The sequence below is a fragment of the Symphalangus syndactylus genome, chromosome 6, assembly GCF_028878055.3.
Source record: "Symphalangus syndactylus isolate Jambi chromosome 6, NHGRI_mSymSyn1-v2.1_pri, whole genome shotgun sequence".
Taxonomy (NCBI): Eukaryota; Metazoa; Chordata; class Mammalia; order Primates; family Hylobatidae; genus Symphalangus; species Symphalangus syndactylus.
Genome location: NC_072428.2, coordinates 91,430,371 through 91,451,737, shown reverse-complemented (window position 1 = coordinate 91,451,737; position 21,367 = coordinate 91,430,371). Strand labels below are relative to the sequence as shown.

At 37.0% G+C, this 21,367-nt stretch overlaps 2 protein-coding genes across 12 annotated transcripts in view; one reads left to right on the top strand and one right to left on the bottom strand.

Moving 5' to 3' along the window:
* MAGI2 (membrane associated guanylate kinase, WW and PDZ domain containing 2) overlaps nt 1-21,367 on the bottom strand; it is a 1,470,566-nt gene that overhangs the window by 490,267 nt on the left and 958,932 nt on the right. For all 11 annotated transcript variants that reach the window (XM_055283428.2, XM_055283421.2, XM_055283424.2 and 8 more), the window contains 2 exons: nt 15,383-15,593; nt 3,555-3,634 (listed from right to left, as the gene is read on the bottom strand). In XM_055283428.2, coding sequence (XP_055139403.1) covers nt 3,555-3,634; nt 15,383-15,593 — 291 coding nt within the window. The remainder of the gene's footprint in view (nt 1-3,554; nt 3,635-15,382; nt 15,594-21,367) is intronic.
* Nucleotides 334-2,017, top strand: LOC129484816 (ubiquitin-fold modifier-conjugating enzyme 1). The gene is given in 3 exon segments (XM_055283433.2): nt 334-484; nt 487-672; nt 675-2,017. Coding segments are annotated over 3 exon segments (573 nt in total). The 3' UTR covers nt 911-2,017.

Below are 21,367 nucleotides of genomic sequence, written 5' to 3'. Positions count from 1 at the left end.
CAGTTATCTCCTGACATTTGTCAATTCTGGAGCTGCAGGATCTAGGGCAAAAGAGTTAAGCTAAATCCCCTGAAAAGCACCTCAGATTTTTGGGAGTCTGACAATCCTGAGAAGAAAAATATTTAAAAATATTGGTGTTCAAGACCTGCCAAGAGTAGAGTCCCACACAAACATGGTAGGATGGGGTTTGTCCTGTGGATCAAATTCAGCCCACCCCAATTTTTGCGTGGCCCATGGGCTAAGAACAGTTTACACATTTTCGAGTAGTTGAGGAAAAATCAAAAGAAGGACATTTCGTTATGTGAAAGTATACAAAACTCGCCCTGGCCCAAGATGGCAGATGAGGCCCCCTGACATGTTGTGTCTGAGACTCTGGCACTGAAGACTAACGCAGGACCCCAAGATTGGGAGTTGTGGGTGCAGCGATCGAAGGAGGAATATCAGACCCTTATCTGCTACGTGGAGAACAACAAGAATGGCGACAATGATGGTTGCAACTGGAGTCTAGCAAGGTAGGGACTTGGTGGTTTGGAAAATGTTGGTATATCCATGACCTCCTAAAATGTGAGTTTGACGTCAAGTTTGAAATCCCTATCATATATCTTACTACTACCCCAGAAATTGCAGTCCCCGAGCTGGATGGAAAGACAGCAAAGATGTACAGAGGTGGCAAAATTGCCTGACGGATGATTTCAAATCTTTGTGGGCCAGGAACGTATCCAAATTTGAACTAGCTCATCTCATGGCTCTGGGGCCGGGTCCATGGCTGGCAGTGGAAATCCCTGATCTGATTCAGAAGGGGGTATTCCAGCACAAAGAGAAATATAACCAACGAAGGACCAAGCCACTGAGTCAGGGCAGAGGGACTTTTGATAGGCTAAAATCCTGTTCTCCTGTGTATCACACTTAACTCATCTAACTGCTTCCCAGGACACTCTCCACCTCTAGGTGATACGAAGTGGCTGCAGCAGAAGGAAAAAAAAAAAAAAAGCCAAAACACCAAACAGCATTGCTACTGAGTTTCTAAGGCTACACAGGGAAGGGAAAGACTGGGCTTTGGAAAATCAAGAGGCAATTTTTATCTTCCCCTCAAGTGGAACAACATGGGGTCCTGGAGGCATGGGGGTAACTGGAATAGAGTACACAGTCTTTCTGGTTTCAGGAGACAACCCATCAATAAAACCTGCTTCCTCTGGTTAAAAGAAAAAGAAAGTATACAAAACTCAAATTCTGATGTCCATAAATAAATCCTTATCAGAACACATGCATGACCTTTGTATATTGACATACAGTGCTTTTGCACAATGAGTGCAAAGAAACTGGATGACCTGCAAAACGTTTTCTAAAATCTTTATCGCCTGGACCTTTACAGAAAATGTTTGCCAATCTGCACTAGGCTGTTAGTTGAAAACTCTGGTGGCCAAACACTCAAAGAACAGGGCAAACTCAACCCAACCTCAAGTTGGCTCAGTTCTGGTTTGGATTAGGGTAATTAGCTTTCACTCTATCTGTCTAGCAGACGAAGGGCAAATCTTTGCTGGAAAAAGATATCATCATCAGAGCCTCTACATTTTTTAATACACATTTTATATATATTCCTGCATTCAGAAAATTACTGTACTAACTTTTGTCTGAGCCGAAGTGTGGCACATATGACGAATCATGACTTAACTGGCAAGTTCAACAGCATCCATTAACATCAGTGTTATAAATAAGTAATACTAATCTACGTCATTTAAAGAAAAGTAAAACATAGGTAACAATATTACCTAAAAGCACTTTTCTTGGCAAGAAAACTTAAAATAGGTGTCCAGAATAATAACATTCTAACAAACTAGATGTTAGTTTCCACCGTAAAAACAGTCCAATAATATAAAGAATAGAGTCTAGGAATTATTTATTTTGTAGTAAATGAAAACAAATAGCAGTTGACTAAGTTACAAATCATCCTGATCTATAAACTGAGTTCTAGAACTTGTTTCTCAACGACATTTGGTTCAGAGGACACCAGCATCATATTTTAGGAACCTACCATCCTGTTAAGTCTGATAAGCAGAGATGTGGGAAAAACAAATAACATTGAAATATTATAATTATGTAATATGTTATGCTTGCATCTCTCTCAGGATTTTAAAATTGACTTTAATAGCTTTTTATAATAAAAAGAACAACTCAAAGGCGCAAGACAGCTGAGAAGTTCAACAGGTCACAGAACTGCAAAATTGTTAAATTCACTTTAATTAGAATATATTAAGGTTTTACAACTGTGGCATAAGTAAATCATAACTCCCAGTTAGAACAGGTCATGTTAATTTTCAGACTATCACATTTTGTAACACATGTTTCATTGGTGTCAATGAAATATAACCCAATCATGCTTAAAAGTTCAGGTCATACAATAATTTTACGGGATTCAACTGCATACCGTTGTACTATTATACAGAAAGGTACAAATATGGCTATGAATATAAAACTAAATATAGACTAAAACTGGATATTTGTACATTTATATATGTTCATATAAATTACAATCTCTAATTTTTAATTTAACTCAGTCCCTAGCCTGTGAACAGTTACCTTATAACATAGGAATGTGGATAGTATCCGAGAAAGTCAGAATTATGCTTGGAAAGAAAGGCCTTTTAGAATGAGACACTATTTTAAAAGTTAACTTTTTAAAAAGTTTGTTTAAAGTTCACATATTCTCTGCTGTTTTCTTCACCTTTAAGAGCTCCTCAATGACAGAAACCTCTGAACAGAGCTCTAATAATTTAATCACATAAAGTATGTGAATGTGGTCAAATAACAAATCATCAGAGGGTATGCTACTGATCATCTTAGCTAAACTATAAGTGCTCCTTTAAAATTAAACTCAATATTTAAAAAAATTACAAGTATCATCAGTAACAGACTTCACCCATATAATTTACGAATTTAAAAACAAGGTTTACATTCATCTAGTCCTCAAAATTATTTTTAAAAAATTCTTCACATGCATGAAAACAGTCTATTTTAAAGAAGGTCAATATTAGAATATTGAGAACTGGAAAACACTAAGGATAATCTAAGACATTCAGGCAACTGGTTATTTTATTTAAATGCTTGATTCAAGGAAAGCATGTCTTTATATTTCTGAGTCCTTAATAACTGCTAGAATGCTAAGCCTTTCAAAACAAAATCAAACATTATAGTGCCACAAACTGTTTCTCTTATGCATCATATCTGACTCCAATTAAAAGATCAGAGTCCTCAGAGCGACGTATTGCAAACAAAAAGTCCTTAGTAGGTGGTGGAAAGTCAGGCCAGGAGTCAAACAGAACCAACAGAGATGACAGAGATGTGATATTCAGCACAGTCTCCTCAGAGAGAAAAAGCAAAACCACATGGCCCTGCTGAAATGCCGAGTTAATCCTCTCTCTTATCTGAGCATTAAACATTACATCGTTAAAATTGTTTCAACTAGATTATTGCCTCTTCAGGTGAGACTCTCGTTTAAGAAACACAAATAGTCTCAAAGCACATTGCTGAAACGCCATAAAAACTTAATAACCTACCATTTTCTTTGCACTCTTCTGGAGGTTTAGCCTTTTTCGCAAGTCGTGGATCCAGCCATGATGTTGTCTTTGTGTTATGGCTGAAAAGAAAAGAGATCACTCTGAACAGACACATACTAAAAGGAATCAAGTTTATTCCTTAGAAAAAAAAAAAGCAGGGTTAGTCCAACAAAATTGCAATCGATACACTTAATTTGCTTACTGGTTCTAAGTAGCCCTGAAGGAGGTGTAAGAGTAATTGTGCAAGGCAGCTGTAAATTTGGCAACCTCAGCTCCCTGTCCTCAAAGCAGCTATTTTTATTAAAATCAACTAGAATGTTGCCAAGTTAACCTCATTGAAAATGCAGAACTCATCCAGAGCAAAAGGAATTTATTACAAATACAGGATTCTCCAGTTGGAAGAGCACAGTCCACAGGCTCTGATAATGTTTCCTGAGTTTTGCAAAAGAATTATTTTCATCTTAAACCTACCCTTTTCATAAACAGTTGTTTTGTTACTCTTTAACTACAGAGCTGGCAGAGGCAGTACAAAAGTGATGCAGATTATAGCATGTTCTTGGGATTCCTGCATTTTCTCAATAACTGATTAATAGCAACTTTATTAACTCGCATTAAACTGTCTTTCATCCAAATACTTTCGACCCAGCTCAGAAGGTAGGGGATAAGACTGCCTGCATTCTAATGTTTCTGAAATGGAATTTCCAGAAATTAATGATAAAATTTTTTGAAAAAATGTTTTCTTGTAAGACTTATGCCAGAAATTTAAAAAGTAAAGGAGAGATATTCTTAAAGTAGTGTTTTTTGAAGTGGTTGTGAAATAACCTGCATTAGAATTACCTGGTGGACAACACATATTAGCAATGCATATTCTGGGTCCTCAAAGAACTATCAAATAAGAATCTTTGAGGTGGGGCTACACAATCTCCATCATTGGCAAGCACTCCTAGTACTTCTCATGCACATTACAATTCAAGAACCACTCATGGCTCACATAACTGCTCATTGGAGCTAAAATATTTACCGTGTACAGCTGTCTCAAGGGATCTCATTTACCGATGGACAAATTATCAAGAATGTGACATGTGTGAGGGGTTTGGGAAAAGAATAAGCAAAGGCACAGGTGTGGGAAACTGTGAGGTGTTTCTAGGGAACAGTCAGAAGGCCAATGAATGGAACATGAAAGGAAGAATGAAGAGAGGATGGAAATAGAAATCAGAGCCAGGTAATAGGCATACTTTACTACAGTTGTAAGGAGGTCAAAATGATAATGATGATATAAATTTCACATATATTCTCTTTCTTTAATGAAATTTAACTATATGTTGCCAATCATAACCACAAATGTTAGCTAGATAATCTGATAAACCAATCTGTACTTACAATGAAGGTTAGACAATTCACCCAGGCAGTATATTTAATCACAAGTGTAAAAACCAAGTTCCTTCTTAATGAAGGAATTTTCAAGCCAGGAAGGAGGGAGGATGGAGTCAAGATGGGTAGCAGAAAGCTATTCCAATGTGTTAAATCACTCTTCAAATAGCATTTTCTGAATGATCATCCATCCCATCTGTTTAGGTATAGAGCCATCTTTGATTTGAGAACTGTGACATAAAGACCCTTGGGTCATGAAGTTTCTGCTCCTGTAGAAGATGCCATTTTATTTCTGACTTTCACATGGAATAAAGTATTCTCCATCACATTCTTAACATTTAAGGGCTCTTCGATGATAAATGCCTCTCAACAGGGCTCTAATAAGTTGATCGGATAAAGGCTGTGAATTTGATCAAATAATAAACCAACAGGAGAGCATGCCAGCTTTTATCTTTCCTCAATTTGACCCTTGTAAAATCTGGTGGTGCTTCATTATCAAGTTTTAGAAGGATATAAAGTATTGCAGACACTTTCATCTAGTTCTGGCCCTCGTTTGCATGTCAATATAATCTAGCATTTTCTTCTGAACTAAAGACTTGAAGCCTGAGGATGCAGGTTCTGACTATTCCTAATGTGAGGATAGGGGCACCGGTTCAGTGTTTGCTGCTCTCATTTAAATAAAACAAAAATCACTTAAAAATGCTCTTTATAGATATGGCTCCGTCCAAATTGTGTGGGGGTGTGTGTGTATGTATGTGTTGATGTCTATGTTTCTATGAGATGGGGAGAAATGTTGGGAAGTAAGCAAGGAAAATATATTTCTCTTCCTTTTGTCCTCACCTGCTTCTTCCAAATCCTTTCCTCTTTTTGGAGAAAAGTCATTTCTAGGCCCCTGAGATATATTCACAAAAGCAAACACATCCATGGGTAAGTATTAAGGGAACATTACTAAGCCACTGCAGAGAGTCAAATTACCATTTCTATTGCACACCACCATGGGTCTCAAATACTGGCTAATTTAGTAGAGAACTGTGAATTTTCCAGCTTTCCTGAGTCTACATAAAGCATTTCATTACAGGCTGATTTTTTTTAGGTTGAACTAGCATTAACGGTATGTCACTTTAATACATTTTGACAGATTGAGTCTCTTATAGTTAACACCATTTTTAGCTGATCTTCAGAAATGATTCTGAAAGCAATGTGGGTAGCAGTTACCTCCAGTAATTGTCTTAAACATCACATGAAGATCCAGCACAGTATTTTTCAATAGGAGTTCTCACCAGCCTTGTAATTTGCATGCTCCTCCAAGATTCCTTGCAAAGAGGATTATTTTTAATGCATTGGGAGACAACAGACCAACCAGCTCTTCTACTTCCCTTAAATTACATATTTTAAAGCTTAATAATTCCATTTGAAAACCAAATTAAATGTCGGGCAGGAAACTGTGTTCAAAATGGGATAATTGAGGGATTCTTCCACATTCTGCGTACTATCTTTCAAGTTTAAGGAGGTTATTTCCTTTCAGTTCCTAGCTAGGGCAGATTCAGGTGCATGACATCAGTTTTCTGTATCTACTCAAACTGTGTGTCACATAAATGCCAGGAAAAGAAAATGCCAATGCTAATTTTGTATTTCAATTCAAGTTTCTTTAACAGAGACACTTACACATACATAGGCTACATTTGCACATAAACCTTTGTTTTTCCAGCTGGACAATGCAATAAATATTTTCTAGGAATTTTGAATCATACTAATATACTACTTCATTTTAGGATAAAGCTAATGTGATGATCCTGAAAAGTGAGAGGTCAAGTGAAAAAGCCAGTGGCTATTTAAGTCCAGTCAATGTCATATTTAAAAACCTGGATGAAAACCAAAAACAATGGTTTATCATATGGGCATATCCCAAACTCTTCTCTGATGTTAAACTAAACGCTAGGTCTGTCTAGAGGACTAGAGTAAGCCGGAAGTGAAATTTCAGTCAAGTCCGCATTTCTAGTTTAAATTCGTATCAAAATGGCCTTGAAAATATGCAATAGGCGGATCAGCAATGAGCAGACATTTCTGTACAATTTGTAAGCTTAACTTTTGCCAAACCGACAGAAGCAGCAGGTTAATATCCTATCTTCTGAGAAAGCATTCTTCTCACGTAGAACATGCTTCATTTCAACAAGAAAAGCTATTTACAGTGCAGCACACCATTGCAAAGTTATTCTCACCATCCCGTGTCATTTCTCGATTGTCTACTGTGTCAGGGAAAGCAGCAGGACTTTCAGATATGTCCCCTCATTTAATGCTAATGAACCTTTGTGGCTAAGCATTATGAATTCCATTTTACAGATGGACAAACCCAGGTTGGGGGAAGGTGGGTAACTTGCCCAAGGCTAAAGAGCTAGTGCGTGAAACTGAAGGAGTCAGCTAGCATTAAACCCAGATATATCTGGTTTCCAGGTACAAGGTTTTTTTTAGTGGTCTGAAACCAGAGGCATCTGGAACCTCACACTTGGCTTTTTATGCTGAGGTGCTTCATTTCACTCCCTGGAATAGTAATCAAGAGTCTGTTTCCCAGCTTCTGCCAGTAGTTTAGAAACAGAACTTTACCTACTGTTTATGGATAGTTAAGCACTACTTAAATTCCTTAAGTGTAAATGCTTTGCACTTAGTAAGTATGATATTAAGTTCCATGTGCATAGAGACAAAAGAGAGCACTGTGATTGAGGAGGCACTGATAATATCACTGTCACTGGAAAGTTTTCTCCTTATAAACTTAAATTCTGTATTTGAATCACTTTCTTTTTCTTTTCTATTCCTTTTTTTTTTTTTTTTTTTTCCTTTTCTAGACAGGATCTGGCTCTATTGCTCAGGCAGGAGTGCAACGGCATGATCTTGGCTCACTGCCACCTCCACCTCCTGGGATCAAGTGATTCTCCCGCCTCAGCCTCCCAAGTAGCTGGGACTAGACTACAGGTGCATGCCACATACCTGACTAATTTTTTGCGTTTTTCTGTAGAGATGGGGTCAAACTCCTGAGCTCAAGCAATCTGCCTGCCTTGGCCTCCAAAGTGCTGGGATTACAGGCATGAACCACCGTGCCCAGTCCTGAATCACTTTCAAATCAAATTTTCTTCATTCATATTTGAATATTTTTCTAAAATGAAGTCTTTTTGGAAACCTGATTCATATAATCTACATATGAATATTTGGTCTTAGAAGCTATATTAAAGAATTATGTTATTAAGAAATGCTATCAATGGATGCAGTATTTGTTAGGAGCAAAATTTAAAATTTTCTTATAGATCATGCCATATTCTATTCTTCTGTTCCAGTTTTTCATTCACTCTAGTGTTTGTCCAGTCAGGGTACAAACCATCTTTCCATTTCTTAGGTATATACATAACTAGATCCTCAAGGGTAACCTAATTCAAACCTAATATTAAAACATGCTCTCCATTCCTTTCTAATTTCTTTCTGTTTCCTTTTCTTTTCTTTTGTTCTTTAATATTGCCAGAGCAAAATGTTTTCACTGCTGTACAACTATTGGAAAAATTCAATTTCATCAACTGAAATTTTCTTAGTGAAATGAAAAACTTTTATTATTAAACACATTCCTTTCCTTTGCTCCGTTTTCTCTAAAACTAGAAACAGACTTAAAACAATGATTAATAAGTCCTCCAAATAGCCAATTCTGAATCTCAATCTTAAACTGATAGTTAAATGGTATTTCCCAGCCCCCCACCCCACACCTGGGAAATACTACGCCATAAGAATAACAAGAGATTAAAGCCAATGACATTTGATTGCATAAAACAATCTTCTGAACAAGATAAACAAGGTTCAGGTAAATATTCTGGAGTCAATAGCAACTCAAAATGTCTGTGGATGATAAGGTTTCAATAGCAGTAGTGATATACGTTCAGAGACAGTAGTAACAGATTGATGACTTGACTTTAGGTTTTAAAAACACTTTTATTATTATTATTGTAAGTTCTGGAGTACATGTGCAGAACGTGCAGGTTTGTTGCATAGGTATACACATGCCATGGTGGTTTGCTGCACCCACCAACCTGTCATCCACATTAGGTATTTTTCCCAATGCTATCCCTCCCCTAGGCCCTCGTCCCCCAACAGGCCCTGGCGTGTGATGCTCCCCTCCCTGCGTCCACGTGTTCTCATTGTTCAGCTCCCGCTTATGAGTGAGAACATGCGGTGTTTGGTTTTCTGTTCGTGTGTTAGCTTGCTGAAAAACATTAATTTTTAAAGGTATATAAATTGAGTAGATTTTACATCATAGTCAATAAAATCCTCAGGATGATTATAACATTTTCCAAAAGACTTTCTCTTCCTTCTATATCATCATTTCAAAATAATTATTAAAGGCAATGATCGGATATATCTAATTGGTGATAAACAGGGCAAACTTGTTCCTTCAAGACTCCATTCACCCAAAGTTTCACCATTTTTTTTTCTATCTATATGTAGATAATACACAAATAAAGCTACTGTCAATGAGCTCTTTAGTGGTTGTTGCCTAAATAATATTCCTACAATTTCTCTGAAGCATATGAATATTTGCATTTGCCATTTTATCTTTCATGTGTTTAGAAAATATTTTTAAAGAAGTTTCATTACAAATATTGTTTTGGATATTGTGGATGTGTATTGCACACTGTTTTGTCTAAAACATTTATTTTCTGTCTGGGAATTATACCAGAATCTTGTGCAGGCACAAGAAAAAAATATATGAAAAAATATTCAATGTATCTCCTGTCTTTGTAATACGATTGACAGTAAGCCTAGACCAGATTTTGTGACTAGTACGATATGTCAAGTATAGAATGAGAAAGTATATTTCTGGTGTTGCTGCATACCAAAAATTTGATTTTATATTTCTCTGCAATAAATTTCCAAAGTATTTTATCTTTTCTTTAATAAATGATGTTTAATGTTTTTCGGAAATGGTAATTGGTGATTTAATTAAAACTTAAGGAGATACAGAAATAGGAACACAAAAAGAAACATAAACTAATTGTGTGTTTGTTTAGAATTTAAAAGCCAATTCAGCCCTGACAAATATTTGTAAACCATATACAGCCATGACATTTTTCACAGATGTGATTTTCAGTTTCAAAAGCCTGCATTTAAAAATCTGTTATTTAAGATGACATAGTGTTCACTGCCATTCAGGAAGATGGCAGTAAACAAATAGGTTCTTGTTGTCTTTTTGTTTTTTGCCAGAGCAATAGCAGTCTCTTTTGTGTCACTAACTAAACTGACTCCCAAAGAAAGAAGTAATTTAATGGGATTCCCAAAGCATGTCAATCCAGATTAACCCTGTGGCAGCTCTTCTTTTATGGAACATTTAGCCTCTGGAGTAGTGAATTGCTGGCCAAGAAACTTATAAAACAAATACCATTTGTAATATAAAAGTTTACTTTTTTTCTCAGCCAACGTTTGTTTCTATCGGAGGTAGTATGAGATAATGGGAATGACTTTGTAGAGTGAAAGAGCTATGTGACCTTGGGAATGTTAATTTGTCCAAGGATGCCTCAAAGTCTCGTCTATGAAATGTGGATAAACCAGACACTTTATAGGGTGGTGATGATGTGAAGTAGGCATCACAGCACATTGGTTAAGAACAAGGACCATGGAGACAGTCTATATCCCATGAAAGTCTGAATCTTGTCAGTTTTTTTGACTACTGTATTCTCAGGGTTTCGAATGATTCCCAGGACATAACACATGACCAATAAACCTCTGTTGAACAAATAGAGTCAAAGAGCCCTGGCTATGTCTGACTTTTTGGCAAGTAGTTACTTCTAAAAGCCTCAGTTTCATAAAGTGAGGATTAAGTGAATGGAGTAAAAACGCTTAACAGATGAACTATTGTTGTTAAGGTAACCCGAATACATCCTTAAAAAGGTGGGTGCTTGATATATAATAACTCATTTGAATTCACATATTCTCATGTGAATTTACAATTAATATACTGCCTATTTCAAAGATAATGTTAATGAAGATGATGACATGAGTCAAAGAGATTACTGGTTTTACACAGTATTATACATTTAAAAGTCTCCTGAAAATTATGAAACGTAAGACATTATTACTATTTTAAAGCATGTTTGGAAGAGTGTGTTCACTTGAAATTTAAAATTATGCTGCATAAAAGTATTTTCTCAGCAATTCTCCTTTTCCAATTAAATGTCATTCTATAGGATAGAAGAAATCTGCTTTCATCATTCATCAAAAGAAGTAATTTGAGTAGTGTGGGAAACATAGTTGGCCCACTAGTTTACCAGGGTTGCTGAGAGCAGAAAAAACCTTTCCCTCTTAAATGAAGAACCTCTAAAATTTCACCTCTTAAATGCGGAACTTCTAAAGGACTGAGCCATATAACTATTTTGCAGTATCACATAAACCAATACATATTTCAAAACATTATTGCATAAAAAAGACAAGTAAATGGAATTGTTTGTTACCTTAATTCAAAACCTATACTGTTTAATACGTCTTTTAAAACTACATATGTAATGTTTCAGTGTAGAGTTCCTTTGTTCTATTTAGAAATAACTATTCTATCTATCTATCTATCTATCTATCTATCTATCTATCTATCTATCTATCTATCTTATACACAGACTCAAAGAATCATTCTCCTCCATTTCACTTATTTTCTGTTTTGTCATGATCTTCATTTCACAGGATACAGACTTCAACAAAGTCTAATTAAAGGGTGGGACCTGCCAGAGGAGACTTTCATTACTCTAAGCAGCTCTCACAATATCTGTACAAGAGAAAAGTTTTTACTGATGTCAGCACTTCTTCCCTCACAAATCTCTCTCATTTTTCTTCTTTCTTTTCCCTCTGGTTTACCTTCCTCTTACGGTTTTCTACCTTTCCTTTAAAAAACATTTTATTTATTTAGTTACTTAATTGATAAAAATCATAAGTACTATATTTTTGAAAATGGCTGAAAGTAGATTTTAAGTGTTCTCAACACAGAAAACGACAAGTATGTGAGGTAATGCATATGTTAAGTAGCTTAACTGAGCCATCCCACAATGTGAACATATTTCTACTTTCCCTTTCTATCGTGCTTTCTGGTACATAACTACTTCAGGACTACCTCTGAGACACACGGTGGCTTTGTCCTTAAGACATGTCTTATTGCTCAACCATGCTCCCTCCCCAATCACTGTCTCTATTAGAATCTCTTGTAGAATACAATCTCTTGTAGAATACAATCTTATATTCTACAAGATCTGCTTCCAAGGGCCTTTCATAGTATAGAGTTTGTCAGTTACATAAGAATTCTTTGTCATAGAAGCAAAGGTACTCACAGATCAATGACAATGTGTGGAAATGTTGATTTAAATGTAATTAGGAAAGGAAGGAACATTCCAGGGCAAAGAGTGAAAACAGACAGGAGAAAACCAGTGAATACTAAAGAAAAAGTAAAGCACAGTAAACCATAAGCAGAGAGAGGGGAAACTGCAACGTTGTTGGTGGTGATGGTATGGACATGAAGGACCTGACAAAAAGAGGCTGATCCACTGCCCGCTCTGTGATACCTGAGTTCATCACACCGAATCTTGAGGTTCAAAGGTAACCTGTATGAAAGACAGATGAATCACAAACCGAGGGAAAGGTGGAGGGTGTTGGGGAGCAGGCGGGCGGGGATGCCTCCAGTCTATGGAGGAACCTTAAACAGGCGTCGTAGACTACCTCGATCCTGCCTCCTCTGTTAATCACTTTCCAGACACAGTCACTTCCACCATGACTCCAGGCTCCTTCTTTCACCTTAGTCTCCCTCAGCATCAGCTCTTTTGCCACAGATGAAATTGTTTCCTCCATTTTGTTTTAATTTTCCACCTCTATCCATCTCTGCTCCTAATACTGTCCACCAGTCCTTTCCTCCAACATTAGGAAGATTAAAAAACAACAAACTCAAACGACAACAACAACAACAAAATGCCACTCCTTTGCTTGCCTTTCAAAAGCACTAATGATCCAGTGAAACAAAAACTAAGCAGTTATTTCCTGGGATTTGCCAACTAATACATACTTCTCTAGTAGAGTCAGGGGTTTCCTCACCATTCCTAATACACCTAGGGACTTCGTCTTTGTAATGACAGCTCCCATACCTGGAATGCTCTATCTAGCCATTGTTAACTTTTCAAGTCTATGTTATCTCACATTCTCTGTGGTGCCCCTTTTATATCTTAAATCTATTGTAAGCTTTGGCTTCCCTGAATAGTATCACAAAATTGAGAAATTGTTGACCAAGTGTTTATAACTACTTGTCTCTCTTCCCCATCTTGCCAACAAGTTTGAAAGCAAGGACAAAATCTTACATATGTTTGAATGCCAACACTGGCTGACTGACGAGTCATAGAATCATTTTGCTAGATTCTCTCAAGCCCTGACCGAGCCTCACTACTTATTATACACCTGGAACATAAGTTCTGTCTTTTGAAGTTCTTTTTCTTCACAACCTCAAAACCTGATGTAGTTAAAAGAGGAAAGTTTACTTAATAATCACACACAGAAAAAGGTTTTTATGATTGCATCATTGGAAACATTGTAAGAAAATAGTCTTTAATCAACTTGTCATGCTGCTTTCCTTTTATTATTTTCATATAGCCTTAATCCCTTTGTCTTACATAATAAAACTATGTATGTCATCAGCTTCCTTATTCCAAACATCAATTGTTCTGAACATCTATTTGTGACCTCATATCTAAGATTTGTATTTTGACTTCTGGTCTGCAATGATGTCATGCTGTCTTTATCAATATCAAAATTATGTTTCTAGATATGATTATTTTTAATAGGTCACTTTTTTAAACATTCTATTTTCCAGTTAATTGATAAAAGATGCCTTGGTCATTGATTATAGCAATAAGAAATAATGTAAGAGATTCTTACTCCTTTTAAAATTAGAACATTTGCTGAAAGGTGAACGCTATTGATTCATTTTCTACAAAACATTGTGTTTCTCATCCATGCTGGAGTCAAGCAGAGCACTGAGTAATTACCTGATTATGTAGTCCCTTGGTCGCATGATTCAGAGTTTCCAACTTCACGTGAGAATTAAATATTGGTATGTGGTAACATTTCAATTTCACAACTGAATTCTGCCTATAGAGATCTAAGTTATAAATCACTCCAGGTTGGAAAAGAAAATCCAGTTTTAATGTATTTCTTAAATAATCAGAGTTTTCATATTTTTATCCACTGTCAACACTAAAAACTTCAGTTTCTATTCTTTTCTCTCTTTGAGGCTTATACAACTTTGAGAGGAAAAGCGTTGTTCATTCACATTAGTTTCAGTTTTTACTCTTACTAATGAACATTTTGGTTGTTTTGTGCATATCAATAATTTAATTTTGTGTGAAGATTTTCTATTTTGGAATTTTCAAAAAGTTGTTTTAATCCTAGAAGCTAAAGAAAAGAAAAGCCTGACATTATTAATAAGATGTATACAAAAATTACATTTTTAAAAAATGTCCTAAAAGAAAGATTAGGATGAGTATTACCAAGAAGTTCAGGATTTGCACCACAGTTTCCTTAGCAAGTCATAAAAATTGTAAGCAACTAATACAATGGAATATAGTAAAAGGAAGCATAATGAACTATACAAAGCCAAATTATTATACTGACATCTGACACCGGGGTCAAATGCTAAAAACATTTTCTTTGGCTGGGCGCAGTGGCTCACCCCTGTAATCCCAGCACTTTGTGAGGCCAGTGTGGGCGATCACCTGAACTCAGGAGTTTGAGACCAGCCTTGGCAACAAAGCAAAGCCCCACCTCTACTAAAAATACAAAAATTAGCCAGGCATGGTGGTATGCACCTGTGGCCTCAGCTACTCAGGAGGCTGAGGCGGGAGGACTGCTTAAGCCTTGGAGGTCGAGGCTGCTGTGAGCCGTGATTGTGCCACTGCATTCTAGCCTGGGCAACAGAGTGAGACCTTGTCTCAAAGATAAACAACCAACCAAAGAAACAACATCAATATTTTTTCTTTTGTGACCTATTACTTTAAATAGTTGCATTTTATTAAACTCCTGGACTTGATAGTGGATATTCCTGCAACTAGCTTAGATAATAGGAAAAAAATTTCATTTCGACAAGATGGGGGTCTTAGGAGGAGTTGAGTAAGCGCTTTCTCATGATATCTAGACTATTCCTAATTCAATAATAACATCACATGGAGATTTGTCTTTTTTAGTTATAAGAGATTGTAGGGTACCATTATTTAATCCATTATTTGATTTATATCTGTATTCTAGGATGCTTAACTGTGTTAAGGCACTATCCCACTATTCTCTCACAAATAAGAAAGCTGTTACCAGAATTTCATGTTTTCTTTTTTTTTTCCATGTCTAACTTGCTACAGCATTTATATCCTGCTATGATCTTTTTGGCACTGTTGAAAGAAATGTGTGAAACTCACTCAATGAAGTAGACTTCGCCCTTCTCTGTATAGGCCATTTCCCAGTTATCAGGCAATGGGTCTGGTTCCTCATTGTCTTCAGGTTTAGTTGGCTTTGTGTCATCCATCTGCTCCTTCAGCTCCTCAGGCTGACTGTACACTGGTGCAGGATAAGGCTGGGAGGGCATCTCCCCTGAGGCACCTGCACTTTTGTCTTCATGTTCACTGGATTCTATAAGAGAACAAGAGCATGTGGTTAGTCACTCTTACCATGGTAACTCCAGACTGAGTATGGAGAATGCTGTACCAGGGAATAAACGTCATGAATAAACTCTATGAAGGCTAACAGGAAACATTTCTGAAAAAGCATAATGATCACTAGGCCTATTTGAGCTCTGCTTTCACTCATCATTGTCATCTATCTTTCAGCTAATTATTGTTGTTTACAGAACTGGAGGTTTAAAGGATGTAATGTAAGGACCATTTCATAATACAGGTATGGTGAGCAGAGTAATGGGCCCCTGAAGAGATTCATATCCTAATGTCTGGAATATGTGAATATTACCTTACATGGCAAAAGATGATCTGCAGATGTGATTAAGAACCCTGAGATGGGGAGATTATCTTTGATTATCCAGATGGCTTCATCTGGATGATTATGATTAAATGTAATCACAAGAGTCCTTAAAAGTGAAAAAAGTCGGCAGAAAAGAAGGGTAAGAGGAAGAATTGACTACTAAATATGGCCAAAGAGATGCAATGCTGCTGGCTTAGAAGACAGAAAAAGACCATAAGCCAAGAAATATTAGTGGCCTCTAGAATCTTTAAAAGGCAAGGAAATGGATTATTTCCTAGAGAATCCAGAAAGGAACATAGCTCTGCCAATAAGGAACACAGCTCTTCCATAGTTTCAGTTACCCATGGTCGACCATGGTGCAAAAATAGATGATTACAGTACAGTGAGATAGTTTGAGAGAGAGAAATACTACCTTCACATAACTTTCATAATAGTATATTGTTATGATTATTCTATTTTATTATTATTTGTTGTTCTTAGTCCCTTACTGCATCTGATTTATAAATTAAATTGTATCATAGTTTTTTTGTGTAGTATATATAGGATTTGGTACCATCTGAGGTTTCAGGCATCCACTGGGGGTATTGGAGCACATCCCTCGTAGCTAAGGGGAGCTACTGTACAACAGAGCAAAAGCTACCTTAAGAGAAATGGTAACGGGCTTGGAGGACAGACCCAAGATCCCCAACATATAAACAGTATGAGTTCCAGAATGAGAAGAAGGAACGTACAAGGAAGAAATAAGTCGACAGACAATAGAAGAAAGTTTATCTAAGATGAAGAAACACCAGTCTGCAGATTGAAATAGTTCACTGAATCTGAGGCCAGATTAAGGAAACATGCAGACACCTGGATACATCTAGTTGAAATTTCCAAACTACAACGTTAAAAGGCAACTTTAGCAGCTTCCATACTGAACAGATGTGATTACTTACAAAGAAAAGAGGAACAAAAGAGCATCAGACCTTTTATCTGCAATACTCTAAGCGCAAAGAGAGGGTAACATCTACAGTGACTAGAGAAAAAAAAAGGTATAGTAATCCAAGAACTTAACTCTACCAAGATATTCATCTATCTGGGAAAAAATAGTCACTTTTGAACATGCAAAAGTTCTGAATGTATACTCTCCAAGTATCTTGTCTGAGGGCAAAATTTGAAAAATTACCCTAACCATATCATGATGATTTAATCAGAGCAGAGATCTCAAGATATGGGGAGAAAATAAAAGGTAGAAGATGATATGGTTTGGCTGTGTCTGCATCCAAAATCTCATCTTGAATTGTAATCCCCACATGTCAAGGGCAGAACCAGGTGGAGGTAATTGGATCATGGGGAAGGTTTCCCCCATCCTGTTCTTGTGGTAGTGAGTAAGTCTCACGAGATCTGATGGTTTTATAAGTGTCTGGCATTTCCCTGCTTGCACTCACTCCATCTCCCCCTCCTCCTCCTCCCCCTCCCCCTCCTCCCCCTCCTCCCCTTCCTCCTTCTTTCCCTCCTCCCCCTCCTCCTCCTCCCCCCTCCTTCCCCTCCCACTCCTCCCCCTCCTCCCCTTCCTCCTTCTTTCCCTCCTCCCCCTCCTCCTCCTCCCCCCTCCTTCCCCTCCCACTCCTCTCCCTCCCCTCTTCTTCCCTCCTCCCTCATTCTCCCACCCTCCCCTGTCCTCTCCTCTCCTCCTTCATTCTCCTCTCCTCCCTCCCCTCCCCACCCTCCTCATCATCTCAGAAGTACTTGGGTATTTCTTGCATCATATGAATAAGTGAAAATAAGGTGGGCCATTATGATTGACCTCATAAGTATACCTCCTGTGAAGAAGGTGCCTGCTTCTCCTTCGCCTTCCACCATGATTGCAAGTTTCCTGAGGCCTCCCCAGCCATGTGGAACTGTAGGTCAATTAAACCTCTTTCCTTTATAAAATACCCAGTCTCAGGTATTTCTTCATAGCAGTGTGAGGATGAACTAATACAGAAGCAATAAATTCTAGATAATATAGTTAAGTATAAATGGAAGATGATCACATTTCTGAAAATTTGTAATAGGTGCTAAAGACAGATTCTGGAAAGAAGAAAAACACATGAAGACCTAATAAGACCATGGGTTTTAAACTTTATCTTAGGAAAGCTCAGGTTCTAGAAAGTGGAGAAAAGGTAGGAAAATAGAGACATTCTAAAGCTCTCATCAGTAGGCACTTCAGAGAGTGAGTATATGAGATAATTTAAAAGGCCACCTTTTCATGGGATGAGATTACTGGGCAAATAATTTGGTCAAGTTGTAGGCTTAATTGTATAATGGGGATACTTTTGAAATATCTCCTAATGTGTATGTTTACTGAGCTATTCATGGATTGATTTATCCCACATTTAGTTTTTCTGCTGTCAAGGACAAACCGTGAGTCTTATTTGTTGGGGAAGAGTAGAGCAGGTACCATCGAGAGAAAGAAATACCGTTAGGGTAAATATGAAGAAGGAGAAGTTCCTTAACTCAGAAACTAGAAGGAGAGCACTACTGAGATTCAGAGGGGCTGAAATGTAGTGAGAGGCAATGTGAGGATAAGGCGGCCATCTTGGAAATATAAAATTCTGCAATTGTTTGGGAACATAATGCCTATTAAAATAAAAAAATACAAATACAGACTTTGAGTTATCCTACTTTGAGAACATATCCTCTAGAAATAAAGGCAGTATCATATAACGATGCCTATATAATACTATTTTTTGCAATATTGTTTGTAGTAGTAAAACCCTGGAAATGACATAAATGCCTATCAATGAGAATATAATTAAATAGTGTTTGTCATTACCATGGAAAACTATGTAGTTTAAAATCAATGAATATCTATTGATCTTGAAAGGTGCTTATAATTGTTATTTAAAGAGTAATCTAAGCTGCAGAGAAATGTATAGTATTAATCCTATTTTTCTAAATAAGCAAATATTAAGGTCTCTAAGTGATACATAGTTATAACTCTATATAAGCATGAAAACAGACTGCAAGGATGTACAACAGATTGTCAACTTTGATTACCTCAGGATAGTAAATTTGGTTGGGGGTGGAAGAAGTTTCTTTTACATATCTTTGCCTTCATTGGGTATCTATTATTTTTATAACTTCAAAAGTTACTAGATTTTTTTAAATGAGTAAAGTAGAACATCATCTTGGTGTCACTATTAATTGCATGGCCCAATTTTTCCCCTCTCTGCATCAATCTAGGAGAGCAATATTAAAGTATCTATTAGAAATACTTATCTAATATCTAATAGAAATAAAGTATCTATTAGAAAAACACAAGAATACTTTACAAGTTGTCACTGTGTTGCCCTTAAAAAGGAAATTATGAATATAATATGGCCCTTAATGATATAGTCTCCTAGCTGATTCCTTATAAAGATTTGACCTTTGTAAATGTTGTAGGATAAAAGCAGTAAAAATAGGTACCATTGCTATCTTCAGAGTCTCTTTTCTGTGGCATATTTCAACATGTAATTATACATACTGCAGTATGTACATGGAACATACAAAATATCACATTGCACTGAAAAGTTCAAATGCAAGTTCATGCTCTGAACATATTCAGTTATTCAATATTCAGTTAATCAATATTTATTATGTACTCAATTGGTGCCAGGCACTGAGGACAGAAGAGTGAACAAGAGATACATTGATCTTTTCTCTCATAGAACTCCACGTATGTCAAGATGTGTAGTCTTTATACAATAATTTTAAGTGTGATGAGGGCTGCCTAAGGGAATCTTATGTGTATGGGATCTTCTGTATGTATATTCATCTTATCTCATATAAAGAGTCAGGGAAAACCTCTTTTTCAATGTGCTACAACATCTGAGGGTTCTTTCAGAAGAAGGTAAGGGAGAAATAAATAAATGATGGCTGGATTAGGGGAGGCCCTACCAGGCATGCTCAGGATCTGGAAGTGTGTCCTGAGAGCGAAGATACTGCGTGTTCTACTGAAGCAGATTACAAAATTAGATTTTCATTTCCCACAAAGATCTCCTTAACTATTCTGGGGATTTGAGGGTGGCAAGAGTAGATGTTTATAGAGCAGTGGAAAGTTATTTTTGTGCTCTCAAAAAGTAATGATGGTGGCATAGAGATGGAAAGAAGTGGATGAAAAAATATTTAGAGGGTAGATTTTATAACCTGCCATGGTGGGTGGCAAGGCTTTTCACTGAGATTGGAAACAGGGAAGGGGGAGTAGGATTCTGTGGGGTAGGGGTAGGCTATACATATGGTTTTGGGCACACTGAGTTAGAGGTTCATGGAGATGTCAAGTCAGAGATTCTTAGATGGAAAAAAAATAAACGTGAAAGACAACAGCATATGGCTAGATGGTACTATAATTTTAGCCATGAGTAAATGAAATTGCCAAGAGACAGTGTGAGAAGTGGAAACAAGAATCTGGAGCAGCTGTCTGATGAACTTCAACATTTAAGTCACTGAAACAATGGACTGGTAAAAGAGAAGAGGAAAGGGCAGCCATGGAAGTAATGAGAAAATTAAAAAACCTTCATGTTGCAAAAGCCAAGCAAAGGGTGTTGAAGACAAGACACTTAATGGTGGCCAACGCTTCTGCACAGTGCAGCAAGACAAGGACATAAAATCTATAGAACCGAATGATGTGCAGATCACTGGTGACAGTGGCTGCCAGTTATGGCAGTATTTACGGTGGAGTGGTTGGTGAAGCCAGATTGGAATAGGTTAAAAAATGAATGAAAAGAAAATACAGAATTATCCTAATAGAGAAGTCATTCAAGAAGCTTGGTTATGGACAAATGAACTTTCCTTCCACTGTGTAATACCATTAAATTCTCAAGAGAAATGTAGGACATCTCTTAAAAAAGGATCTAGTCTTTGGAGAAGTCTATAATCATATTTGTTGATGTATCAGAGATTACTGGACAAAGTTCTCCCAGTTTATCTATCTGTTTATTCATTCATTTCTTTATTCTTAATTAATCAAGCATTACAGTAGCAAACACGAATTTAATATCTATAATGTGTAAGATACTTGACAAGACCTTAATGGGGGAGATTATAGACCTTTTTATCAGGCTGCTGTGAACTAAGCTGAGAGGGAAGCAGTAAGTAGCACCTACCTCTCTCATCTTAACAAAATAAGACAAAAAAATGAATAAGGCAAATAAAGATCCATAACATTCCCATATTTATTACTCACAAAGGCTCACCTAGGGATGCGGTTTAATGTGAGAATCAGGGGCTTCTGGCAAAACCCAGAGGACCAATTTATTCATTGGCAGTGTGGAACCAGGGCAGGGCTTCCATGTAGGGGTAGAATCTGTTACCAGAAGGGCAAAGCAGAATGTTTAGAGGAAGAAAAGAGAAACTGAGCCAAGAAGGTCCAGGTTCGTCTTCCAAGTTGTATCACTCAAATAAATCCCTGCACCTCTTCTGGGCAG